This window comes from Dendrobium catenatum, unplaced genomic scaffold (genome assembly GCF_001605985.2).
Source record: "Dendrobium catenatum unplaced genomic scaffold, ASM160598v2 fragScaff_scaffold_1022, whole genome shotgun sequence".
Lineage (NCBI taxonomy): Eukaryota > Viridiplantae > Streptophyta > Magnoliopsida > Asparagales > Orchidaceae > Dendrobium > Dendrobium catenatum.
In genome coordinates, this window is record NW_021319484.1 from 1683543 (window position 1) to 1695823 (window position 12281).

A 12281-nucleotide genomic window follows, 5' to 3' on the forward strand; every position below is an offset into this window, starting at 1 on the left:
CATATATTTGATTTGTAATATACTAATATCTATAATATACATATTTACATGAATAACACTAAAAAAACCTCTATTTATAACAAAACCAATCAATTTTTAAAGAGCATAAAGAGTCTCACCCCTCACCTTTGCTTCTATTAAACTCTTAAAGAAATTATCTTGACACATAAATACATCTATTTGAATTTTTTTTTTTTTAACTTGGATATCAAACATATAAAAAAAACATTTAAATTCTTGTTGCAATTTTTTTCACATAATAGAACAAAAAAAAAAAGAAGGATTCATATAGCCAATCTCACATAATGGGGAAATTCCCCCTTAAAAACAAATAATACACCATCAAATGCATTACTAAAGCTATGTTGAGAGAACAAAACATAAAAATTAAGAGGCTGGTTTATCCTATCTTCAATAGAGCTTAACAAAACAAATATCAAATATAATAACTTAATTTTACAGGTTCAAACAAAAAGGGTGAAAATAATAAGACAAAACATTTAAAAAAAAAGTCATTTAACATCTAAGTTCTTCATAGCAATCCCTTTCTTTGAAGTAAGCAAAACTTTCTTTGGCAGTGGATTCACCAAGTAAACACAAACCATCTTGGCAATAGGAACAGTTGGAGTCATACAGAGAGCTTAATCCTCATCCATGCCGGCAGGTTGATCTCTCTTTGGTCCACCAGCTTGCCTTGCCATTATAATCTGCCAAAAAGATGAGTATTGCAGTTAATGGGAGTCTATTTCTCTGTTGATTAGCTAACTAGTTGACATGAGTTCAGATTATTCATTTTAAAAAGGTGGAAACTAATTTTGTTGAGAAGATATGTATGCATATAAATCTCCCACTATAAAAATGTGGAGCCACCCACCAAGGGAGCCACTAATGCCCAAGTCAGTCCTAGGAGTGTAAATGAGTTGAGCCAGATTCGAGGCATTGTTGGCTTGGCTTGACTCAACAAGTAGAGAGCTTAGTTTGTTAGATTATCCGGTTCAACTCCGGAGAAATTTATCAAGCGAAGCTTAAGTCAGCTCACAAGTTGACTTAACTCAATTGCATGCTCACGAGTGCCAAGCTCAAGCCCATCCTTGAGGACTCACATTCCCACACATCCTGATTTGTCTGAAACAATGTATTTGGAACTCTCTCAAATTGAGCGCATGCGACAGACATAATCTCATATGCTCAGTAGGATAAATTACTTCATGCGTGCCGTCCGGATGTGAGTGTACACAGTGTGTACACTGAGTATAATTTTGTACATAGTTTGATTTTTTTATACTGTTTACAAACACTGTATACTTACATCCGAACGGTTCTTTATCATCTAATTCCGCACGGAATAATTTCTCGCTCAGTAGAGCCAAATAGTGAGTCCCACATGCATGCACAGACTACGATTATTGCTCTTTATCAGGGTGACGGTACAAAGTTTATTTTCCCAAATAAAGATTAAGAGCAATTGCATATCAATAAACCTGTAGAGAAATATGATGGATGGAAAGAGATGCTAACCTGATCAACTCGCAGAACAGTACAAGCAGCATCAGACGCATATTTAAGAGCAAAAAACCTATTCAGAGAATAATGAAATTAGCAAAGATTCACCACAGATGAAAGATATGATAAATAATAAGAGACCAATAGATTTACACAAACAGCATCAGCAGAGAGACTACGGCTTCGTTTGGCACGGCTTTTTCACTGCTTCTTAAAGCGATTTTTTAGTAAAAAATTAAAATTTTTATACTATAAAGCTATTTTAAGAAGCAGTAAGAAAGTCGTCCAAAACGAAACCTACGTTAGCATGATCAATCCTTCAAGTTGTTAAAATCTTGGCAACCAAAAACCAAGTACTAGATATTTAGTGCGATTCTCTAAAATATAGATTAAAAATTTTTGCACTTGCTACCACAAACAGTTAGGAAATCTGCACAAGCATGCCTCCATGTTTATACATTCAAGCTTTATTTGGGACAGTTTTTTACTGCTATTATTGTGTAAAAATAAATCAGTAAAAAGTCATCTGTTGGAATGAAAATTATGATCAATTGCTTCTAGAATTTACTGTTTTTGGTGAACCATAATAAAAATCGTGATTCAAGAACTCAAATTTAAAAAAAAAAAAGAATTGATGCAAGAAAAGCATAAGCTACAAAACTTAAATAAAGCAGAAAAATTACTTTCCTAAAAAGAATAATTTCATATGAGAGAATTTTTTTCTTCATACATAAAAATCACAAGGGAAATATGCAAAATGAGAGTGAATCATAAAAGACATCTGAAATATTATAAAGATGCTCACTTTGTGACATAGAGATCCCAAATTCTCAGAGTAGAGACATCTTTACATACACCTTCCTCCAAGTCAATTCCCACTTTAGTGTTGCCTGCAGCATGTTCAGCGTAGAGCGAAGAAATGATCTCCATTGCGTTAAGCCCAGCATTATCAGCCAGGATTCTAGGGACCATTTCAAAGCTTTCAGCAAACTTGGCAATGGCATATTGATCCAACCTAAAAGAAACAAAAATGACTATCAGGGAGTAGCGTTCAATTTCTTGATTTACTAACTAGGTAGCATTCATGCTTCTGAGAAATACTGGAAGCTCCAAAAACGGTATAAGTGACATTTTGAGATGTCAGTGGCATGAAAGGTAAATAACGCTTCAAATCAGCACATAGACATCAGTAGAACCTTTTAAATTCAAATTCTTGATTAATTCTTCATTTAACAGAAAATTTAAAACTTGATCATGGTGAACATTCATGCAGTGAAGCAAAAGTAAGATATCATAAAAAAACAAATCAAGCTAAACCGCCTGGAACTCCGTGAAAATCATTTATGTAAAAGCACTTCGCTAATATATAATCATCTTTAGTTGCACAAGGTTCAAAGAACAACAACAATAACAACATGATCAAAATTTTTATCTTACTACGTGCGATCAATTAGATGAATCCTTTTTCTCTATTGTGTCCTATTAAAAGTTAAATTCTCATTTAATTCTAATAGAAAAGTCATTTCTTAAGTTGCCAACACTATAATTACAAACTCTTAATATATCATCTAAATTAAGCAAACAGCAGTAGCCACATCCCAGCTGTGTATTCGGTTCATTTTTCTTTCTTGGCCTCTCATTCTAAGTTTAGAACATATTTAGTGTGCAAATAATTAAGTCAATTCTATTTTAACATCCTAAGAGCATTAGCTTTTGCCTATAATTTTTCCTCCTAAACCCCCCATTGAATGGCTGAATCTAACTCCTTTATTGTTGATTCCTCTTTTAATTAAGAATCACTCCAACCTTAAAAAGAGAAACGATCAAAATGGTCCATTGACTTTTTAGTATCATGCATACTTGTTAGCTAAAATGCAAAATTTGCTCCAAATTATTATAGCATATAAAAAGAGAAATGATCAAAATGATCCATCGACTTTTTATGAAGTACCAAAATTATCTGCAACTATATTAAAGGACTATTTTGGTTCCTCAAGCCTTTAAAAATAAATCAAATAGACTTGTGGTGGACTATTTTGGTTCCTTTGTTTTTTTTAGAGTTGCGGGACCAAAATGATCTTTTAATATAGTTTGAGACTATTTTGATCTTTTATAAAGAGTCAAAGGACTAATTTGATCCTTTTCTCCATATAAAAAAGACTAACTCCATGCTGATAATTAAAAAGGACCAAAATGTGTCAACTTTTAATATTATCAAATATTTAAAGAGATATAACAAAGTTTACGAATACACTGTAAATAATAAATCAGATGAAACAACATGGTGGATATATATAATTACAATCAGATAAGGGACCATTTAAAAGTACTGCTGCAATATAAAAATGCATGTAAATTAGACTTATGACCTAGTCCAGCACACCCCAAAAACGCATAGAGAAGTAAGATCCATGAAACCAAGCCCAAATTGTTCATATGAAACTAATGATGATGATGATGAGAGCAAGAACCAAAAAGCCAAGCATTTTTTCATTTTCTTTAAATGTCTATTAAAGGAGAAAGAAATACCCAGTTTCCTTAAAGGAGAACTCCTTCAACTTCCTTGCTAATTCTATTTCAGTTGCTGCAGCCCCAGGGAGGATACGACTATCCCTACACATAGCCTGTCAAGTAAGTAAAAGATCATATTAAGCTACAAACACAAGAATGGCCTAAATAGAGTCAATAATAAATAGGAATTACTACATTCAAGAGAATAAATATTCCATCTCACCACCACACAAGCATGTAAAAAGACAAACATACCTTATATGTATTGACACCATCATCAACAGCCCTTTCAAGGTCGTCTAGTATACTATCTGTACTTCCACGTAAAACAACTGTAGCAACTGAGTTTCCACCTCCGTCATTTTTCACAATGGTCACCTATTACATTAGACAAAAAGTAAGCTTATATGGATAATGGCGAATACGATAAATGCAAAAGCAGAACATCGTTAAAAAAATTATTTCAAATAATAAAATGTACCCGAACACCACCAATTTCTTCAACTGAGATAGAGTCAGAATAGCCCAGGTCGTCAGGATTTGGAGGGCCAAGTTTTAGCTGTGTTTATCATCAGAGCAATTACTGCCAGATGCAGAAAGTAAGAACCATGCAGTGGAAAGAAATAAGAGCAATAACTTACAAGAGCTACAGCACCAGTTGTGCGACAAAACCGCCTCAACTCAAATTTTGAACTGATTTTTAGAACCATGAGTCTGAAAGAAAATTAGGAAAGATAGCAATATTAATCACAAAATTTTAGTAGGCATCTCAAATTTATAATTGTTTGTAGCAAATTTGTGTACATGTCATATTGTCATCTATCTATCATCAATGTCTATGAAAATTTAAAACAACCAAGTACAAATGCACATATGCATGCTTCTTGTGTGTATATATGTGCTACAACATGCTAAGTTTATACATATCTAATTAAATTATGATGAACATATTAGTCTTTATCATACAACAAAGTTAAAGCATTGCACACAAATTCTTATCATAAATTTGAATAGAAAAAACTATTTAGGTTTACCATAAAGTTCCATATAGTTTTATTGACCTTCGCATTTTTTTTTTCTGCTTTAACTACTGGGGAGCATAGATCTTCATCAACATTAGCCATATTCCAGTTTCCAACTAATTGGTGTCAGTTTCAAGAATCCATTATTTTCATTCATTCAATGTTGAAAATTGCATGAGAATGTTAAATCAATATTGTAATTACAACCGCAGCCATCTGGGGAAGCTGGAAGTCAGGTCAGCAAAGAAAGCTGGAGACCATATAAATGAAATAGCAAAAGCATATTCCCCAGATAGACTTATAATATGGGTTACTTGTACTAATGGAGGACAATTGTGTACAACAACAACATCAAGCCTTTGTCCCACTACATGGGGTCGGCTAAATCCTTTTTCGTCATTGTGTCCTGTTAAAAGTCAAATTCTCATTAATACTAATGATAAAGCGATATTAATGATAAAGAAAACTCAATCTCTACAGTTTTAAAAAAAATCAGTTATGGGTGGTATCTCACCACAAATATAAGCTAAGTAAGCCAATTTACACAAACTAAAACTGAGAATTGGGCTTAATCCTCTAATTCCAAGTTTTTCAAACCAGAACCAAACAAAAATAGGTACATTAGGCTGATCTAACATGCCAATTCAATGAAGTTTGGATCAATTTTCAGGTCAAGTGGAAGCTATATGTCAACTTAGTAATTTAAAACTCAGAAAAAAAAAAAGCAAAACGGCTCGAGTAACTCCCTTGTCATGCTAAAGTCACAAAAGTAAGATCAAAATTCCACCTGGAAAATCAAACAGGTTGTGTATAAACTTGGAAAAAACGTAAAGAAACATTTTTAAGCATGATAAGCATAATGCCTCCACAAAACTAATTCCTTGTGTTAGCAAAATCAAGAGGTGATCAATCCAACCTTAGAGATAATGCAATGAATTGCCATGACAGAAACCATTTACAAATTCAAACACGGATTTGTTTCATTCTAATACACCAAACCTGATTGGATCTTCCATCATTGAAAATATAAGTTATCAAAAATTCCAGTGTAAATTGTGTTGAATCGTCAAAGTGCTTTTAAGATTTTAGCCTCGCAGTGATTCAAATGGAAAAAGCAACTTGGAGAACTCAGCTTACTTGTAACGTTCACAGAAATGCAATGCCATCTCTCCTACAGCAGCCCCGCTAACCACCACCTTGGCACCTGACTCCGCCACTGCTTTAATGAGTTCCTCAACTTTTGCTTCTTCAGTTTTTGCATAGTTCTCTAGCTGAAAATAGCAAATCAATGATATAACTCATCCAAAAGCAAAGTTGAGAAAAGAAACACTACAGCCTCTACTGCAAAATTTCATTGTAATGAAAATTCCCTATCAATTAGCATATTATACACCCTATCTTTCCACAACATAAGTGAAAAAATATTCCTTCTCAAACTTTATCAACAGTAAATTAAATTAAAATAAATTAAACTGGTTAATTTACTCTTCAGAGAGACTGTTGGGGGAAAATTATCAACTTGTCTGAACGATTACACTACAAACACAGCCAAAAAATATGCATAAGTACCTTCAGACCATCACCATAATCAAAACTATTAATTGCAGCAGTATCAGCATAAGCAATAGCATCTACTTTTTATGTGAATGGCCTCTACAGCGGAACTGACTCATAAAAAGCATATTGTGAGCAACCTTTGCTCCAATGCCTTATGTGATACCTTCATTATATGGCTCCAAATGAACATTTTATAATTCAAAATAGAAAAATTAAGTTTATACTCATTTCTCTAATTTCAAAAATTGAAATATTAAGTTTATAATCATTCTCATATGGAATTTTAAAATTAACCATCATTGAGTTATTCATATTTAAATCATGAAATAAGTTTCTAGGTCATGCACAGTTTCTACAGCTAAAATTTATAGAATTCAAATATGTCAACAGAAAAATACATCATTTATTTGACTTAAATCAGACATTATTCAAATTACAAAATATAAAAAAAAAATTGAAAATCTATAATATTAACAGAGTTCACAGCATATGTCATAGCATCTTTAACATCCTACAACTTTTTTTCTTTTCTTTTGTTGTGCTTTAAAACCAAGAAAATCAAAGTGTTAAGTAGCATGGGAAACATGCCAAGGAAGCCTTCCTTTGAGCGTGTATCTCCTCCATGGCTTCACAACCATTTGGGAAAAGCAACCGCAAAGCAGCTGGCTTCCCTCAAAGAATAGCCACTGCCATTATATTTATTTCATAATTGGTATAACGCAACACAAATTTTAGCAAGCCTTATGCAATTGCTTGAAAATAGTTGAAAAATGTGCGCATTATCATTTTTTCAAACAAATAAACAACCTAACAACACTGTAGAAATAAGCACACCTGCTCAGCACTTTCAATGAGAACAGTTCCCTTGGTTTCGGTTGCAGATGTATCGACACCTCCCACAAATACAGCAATCTGAGAAGACAGATAACTGCATCAGGGTTTTACTTAGAAGAAATGAGGACTAAAGGCAAGAATATAGGTGTCATAAAAGTATCTCATATGGAAAGAGCATTAAAAACAACAAAAGGATTCCCAAAAACAAATATAGCCTCATCATCGCATTTGATTTATCAATGTTCAGCCAGTAACATAAGAAACATTGTAGATGAAATCTGACAATATTCATGATCTTAATGAATCCTAAAGGATGCTAGCCAAACAGATAAAGCTTTCACAGTTAAGTATTAGTACAAAAAAAGGAGATACACCATCAAGTTCACGGAGAGTAAATGTAAATGTCTAATATAGCTGAAGGAAATTATAAAAAAAGGAAAAAAGAAAGGTAACATATTCTGCAATCCCGCTCTCAATTGTTCAGCCGTAATGTCTTCATGCTTTGCATTGCAAAGCCATGTGCAAGCCATAATCTGCATAACTTATGGGCCCTAAAAAGGTATACTACCACCTTGCACATAAAACTTGGATTGCTGCAAGGTAACAGTATTTTGTATTCTAAATCACAAAATAACAGGCACTGAAAAATGCTTAATCAGAATGTAGCTACTAGAACTAGAGAATAAAAGAAAATGCGTATGGCTTTGATGTGAAGAAGGTTTGTAGAAGGTTTTAAGCTATAAGCTTTTATTCAATCACAAAAGCGAGCCAACGCAATATGATTGATGAATCTTCAAAGCCAATTACTATGTTTTGGCATGCAAGTGATCGCCAAATCATGGATTGCCTAAGAGAATTTCTCCCAAGATACTAAAAAATCATTAATCTTATAATTTTGTATAAACAACTGTACACAGTAAAATTAAAATCTGAATCATTTTTTCAACACAGAATTTCTCATTGAACAAGAGAGCAAATCCCATTAACTTTTTAGAAACAAGATTTGTCACTAATCATCAGTATCAAAATCAATTAGTTTGATGCAGTTTTAGAAGTTGTTGAAACTAAACAAATTAAAATAAAAAGTCAAATTGCTGACGTTCTAATCTAGAGATAGTAGATTCAAGTCAAAGAAATAACCTCTCCCAAGATCTTGCATTGTGGAAGAATAAGATAACTATTGAAAAAGCAATTTTGCATAACCATTGTGTTAATAACTTTGCTTTAATTCAAAATTTTCTCACCGTTTAGTTGCTAAACTTTGCCCAACAAAAACAAAAATAAAATCTTCAACTATTTTCTTAGAATGACAACTAGATACAAGGGAGAAAAAATAAAAAAGTAATCTTAATTTCATGTCATTGAAGGAATGAATTCATAGCAGTTAACTGCAGAGAACAGCCGTTCCAGAACAGGAAAGGAAATCATGGAAGAAATAATACTTCAATAAACAGAGACAAATAAAAATAAAAGTCATAAAATTATAAACAACGCTGGCAAATATGGGTTCATCATATGCGTCCATGGGGCAATACAATTGTCTTATGTACCCCATAAGAACATATTATCTCTCACAACAATCCCATGCCTTCAACTAATGCACCACATCACCCCGTTAACCATTGTAATTAACATTATTCAAGATGACAAACACTTTCATCAATTTTTTCTTAAATGTCCAAACATTCCAGTATTTCAGAAACACAATTTTTTAATGCATGCAACAGGACTGAACTTATTGCCTAATAACTAGTGAGAATAAAACCATGGTGTTGAAACAATATATGATAATGCTTTCAAGCATTTTAAGCAGCTAATTCAATAACTTGAAAGCTCAAGAAAAATTGTCTTACATTCCAAATGAAAAATGAGTCTTACAAAGCTTGGATTGGCATGGTAACACATAATCCATTAAAGTAATAAAAAGTACATAACTTTTATGAAATAAAAATTAACATAGACATCACAATATAAAGAAACCACATTGACCTTCCTAATAACTGGTGATAATAGAAACATGACATTGAAACAATATATATACTGCGTTCAAGCAGAATGGCTCGAATATAAGTCATTCAGAAAGGAAAAAACCTAGTAAAAAGGTATCACCTTCGCTTTTTCCACTTTTTTTATGCTCCCAGTGGCGTCATTTTTCAGGATCATTCCACGTACAACCGAGCAATTGTGCAGGCCACCACCAACTAGTTTCGCAACTCTCACACTATCCACATTAAAGTTTGCTGGATTCTTTGGACAAACTTGAATGCAGGCCTATCCATATAATAGAATCAACTATTATACTATCCATGGGTAACAGCCAAATAAATCAGACAATATTGGAGTACAAAGATACTCACATCAGCAATTAGAGAGGATAATATATCCTCTAGCCCAAACTGTTTGCTGGCAACCGCAGCTTTCATCCTAGAAACAACTTCATCCTTATTCCTGACGTCCATGGTATCTGATCCTTTCTCCACCAATTCATCTAGAATCTCTATGGTCTGAGAAGAATTGAATAATGAATAGAAGACATTGGGATTTATTAAAAAAAAAAACATAATTAGTGAGAATCTCAAGATACAAAAAGCAGCGAAGAACCTTATTGATTGCTTTTGTATATCCACTAATAATTTCACTAGGATGCAGTCCCATCCTGATGAGCTCCTCTGCATTTTGCAGGATTTCCCCAGCAAAGGATATTGTGAGATTAGCCCCATCTCCAATCTCCTCTTGTTGAGCTTTGCCCGCTAGCACCAATATCTTAGCCGCAGGATGTTGTACTTCAAGCTCATTTACAATTGTGGCAGCATCATTTGTGACAAAGAGCTTGTCAAGATGATTGATAACCATTTTGTTCATGCCTGAACAAAAGAAAATACGAAAAAATGGAGCATTGCAGATAATTATGATGTAATTCATAAGGTCTGCGCTAATACCGTCAATGACAATGATAACTTCTAAGGCTTTTGAAAATTTGTAGATATAGTTAACACACATAGACTATAGAACTAATAAAACTAAGGCCCAAAATGAGTGTGAAATGAGCTAAGTTAAAAGACTTCCCAACATCCCAAAAAGTGTCAAAATTAAATGATTCCTTTAGTATAGATCATGTTGCAAAAGTTAGCATGAGGAAGAAAATTACATAACCAGCTCTAAAAGAAGCTGACACTTTTTAAAATATATATCCTTATATAGAAAAGTAAAATAAATAAAAATATGGAAAAGAGCTTTTGTAAATTCATGGACAATAATAAGACATACATAGAGTGGACCATAATTACTGCCAACAATGGCAAGGATAACGCTGAAAACTTTTGGAAATTCATGAATATGGCTGACACACAAATTCAGATAGACCTAATCATAATAAAACCAAGGCCCGAGATTGATGCAAAATGAACTAAATCAAGAGAGACTCTATCTAACATCTCCAAAAGTTTCAAACTTTAATGTTATCTTCAGTACACAAAATTTTCATAAAATTCAGTGCCTTTACAACACTGCGTTGAATAAGACTTTAAAGAGCCTCACATTTTTCAAACAATGAAAAAAATATGTGCATGAAACTAAAACAAAAAAAACATGCCAACATCAACATATGCGCAGTTTCCAGCAGCTCAATAGATGAATATAAAACAATTAAAAAAATTAAAATTGAACCCAAAAAAATATATAAAAAAACTTCTCCCGACTCTCCAAGATCCATGCCTACACTATCAATGCATCCATAACCAAGTATCATCGAACGATACAGCTCGAAATTTCACATAAAATTTCTTCAAAAAAGCCCCTTGGTTTATAATTAGGAGGTAAAAAAGCTGAAAGACCCTTAAGCACGACATCCCAATACCCCTTTCAAAACAAAGATTGCACAATAGCAAACGAAACAGTTCCCTTCTGTTCATTTCAATAATCCAACATAAACCAAACCACTCTCTCACGTTAACATTAAAAGATGGCTACTTGCAATCTAATACGATAGCAAAAAAAAAAAAAAAAAACAGATCGCTCATTGCGATGGCCAAGCTCCTACCGTTGGGGCCAAGAGAAGTGCGGGTGATCAAAGATAGCTGCTTGCAGGCATCAATGTTCTTGAGCACGGCCTCGTCGAGCCCGGAGAGATGCTTGTGCCCTTCTTTGAGGAGCCCCTGGATGCCGTAAGGTTGCATGAGGAACACCATTTTCGACGGCTATAGCCTGTGCGCAAAACGCGAAGCTGACGGCGAGATTCTCCGGTGGAAGTAAATGGGAACTCCGAGCAGACAGTGCGGAGTGTAAAACCCTAGGAACGAACAAACAAAGAACGGCGACCGGAGAACATATGAGGCACCGCCTTCGAGGTCCGGTTTAAGCTTTAGCAAGACGATCCACCACAATAAGATCCGGTTTAAACTTTTTTTTTTTTTAAGGGAATTTACATAGATAGATACTATAAATTTAAATACAATGTAAAATAAAAAATATTTATATTAAAAATATATTTTAATTATTTGATCTTATATGTTATAAATATGATAGTTATCTTTTTCATTGGAGCCTCAATCTTCTTAAAAAACATGTATTGTAATAAGATTGAGCAAACGACCCAATAAGTTTCATAAAACTAAATCAACATTCGTGCTGATAATGATTTTATAATAAACATTAAACATGTGTTAAATAAAAAAATATCTACACCGTTCCATTTGTGTAAATGTTATGTACGTAATATACAAATGAGAATTTCAGGACCGTCAGGTGTCTGTTTTGCAAACCGTTTTTATCGATATTTTTAAAATAATATGTTTTATTTTATGAATATTTTTTCTATAATTTTTTGAGTGCTAAAATAATTTATACAAATTTCTA

The 12281-nt window shown here is 33.2% G+C and overlaps 1 protein-coding gene across 1 annotated transcript; it reads right to left on the reverse strand.

Moving 5' to 3' along the window:
* Positions 1–347: 347 nt before the first annotated feature.
* LOC110099418 (T-complex protein 1 subunit theta) lies at positions 348–11818 on the reverse strand. Its single transcript, XM_020826555.2, has 13 exons — positions 11467–11818; positions 10029–10291; positions 9785–9931; positions 9537–9698; positions 7428–7505; positions 6174–6307; positions 4656–4728; positions 4496–4573; positions 4270–4392; positions 4033–4127; positions 2309–2518; positions 1519–1576; positions 348–707 (listed from the first exon to the last, which is right to left on the reverse strand). The coding sequence occupies exons 1-13, from the start codon at positions 11612–11614 to the stop codon at positions 642–644; spliced, it is 1635 nt and encodes a 544-aa protein (XP_020682214.1). The 5' UTR covers positions 11615–11818; the 3' UTR covers positions 348–641.
* Between the last annotated feature and the right edge of the window lie 463 nt (positions 11819–12281).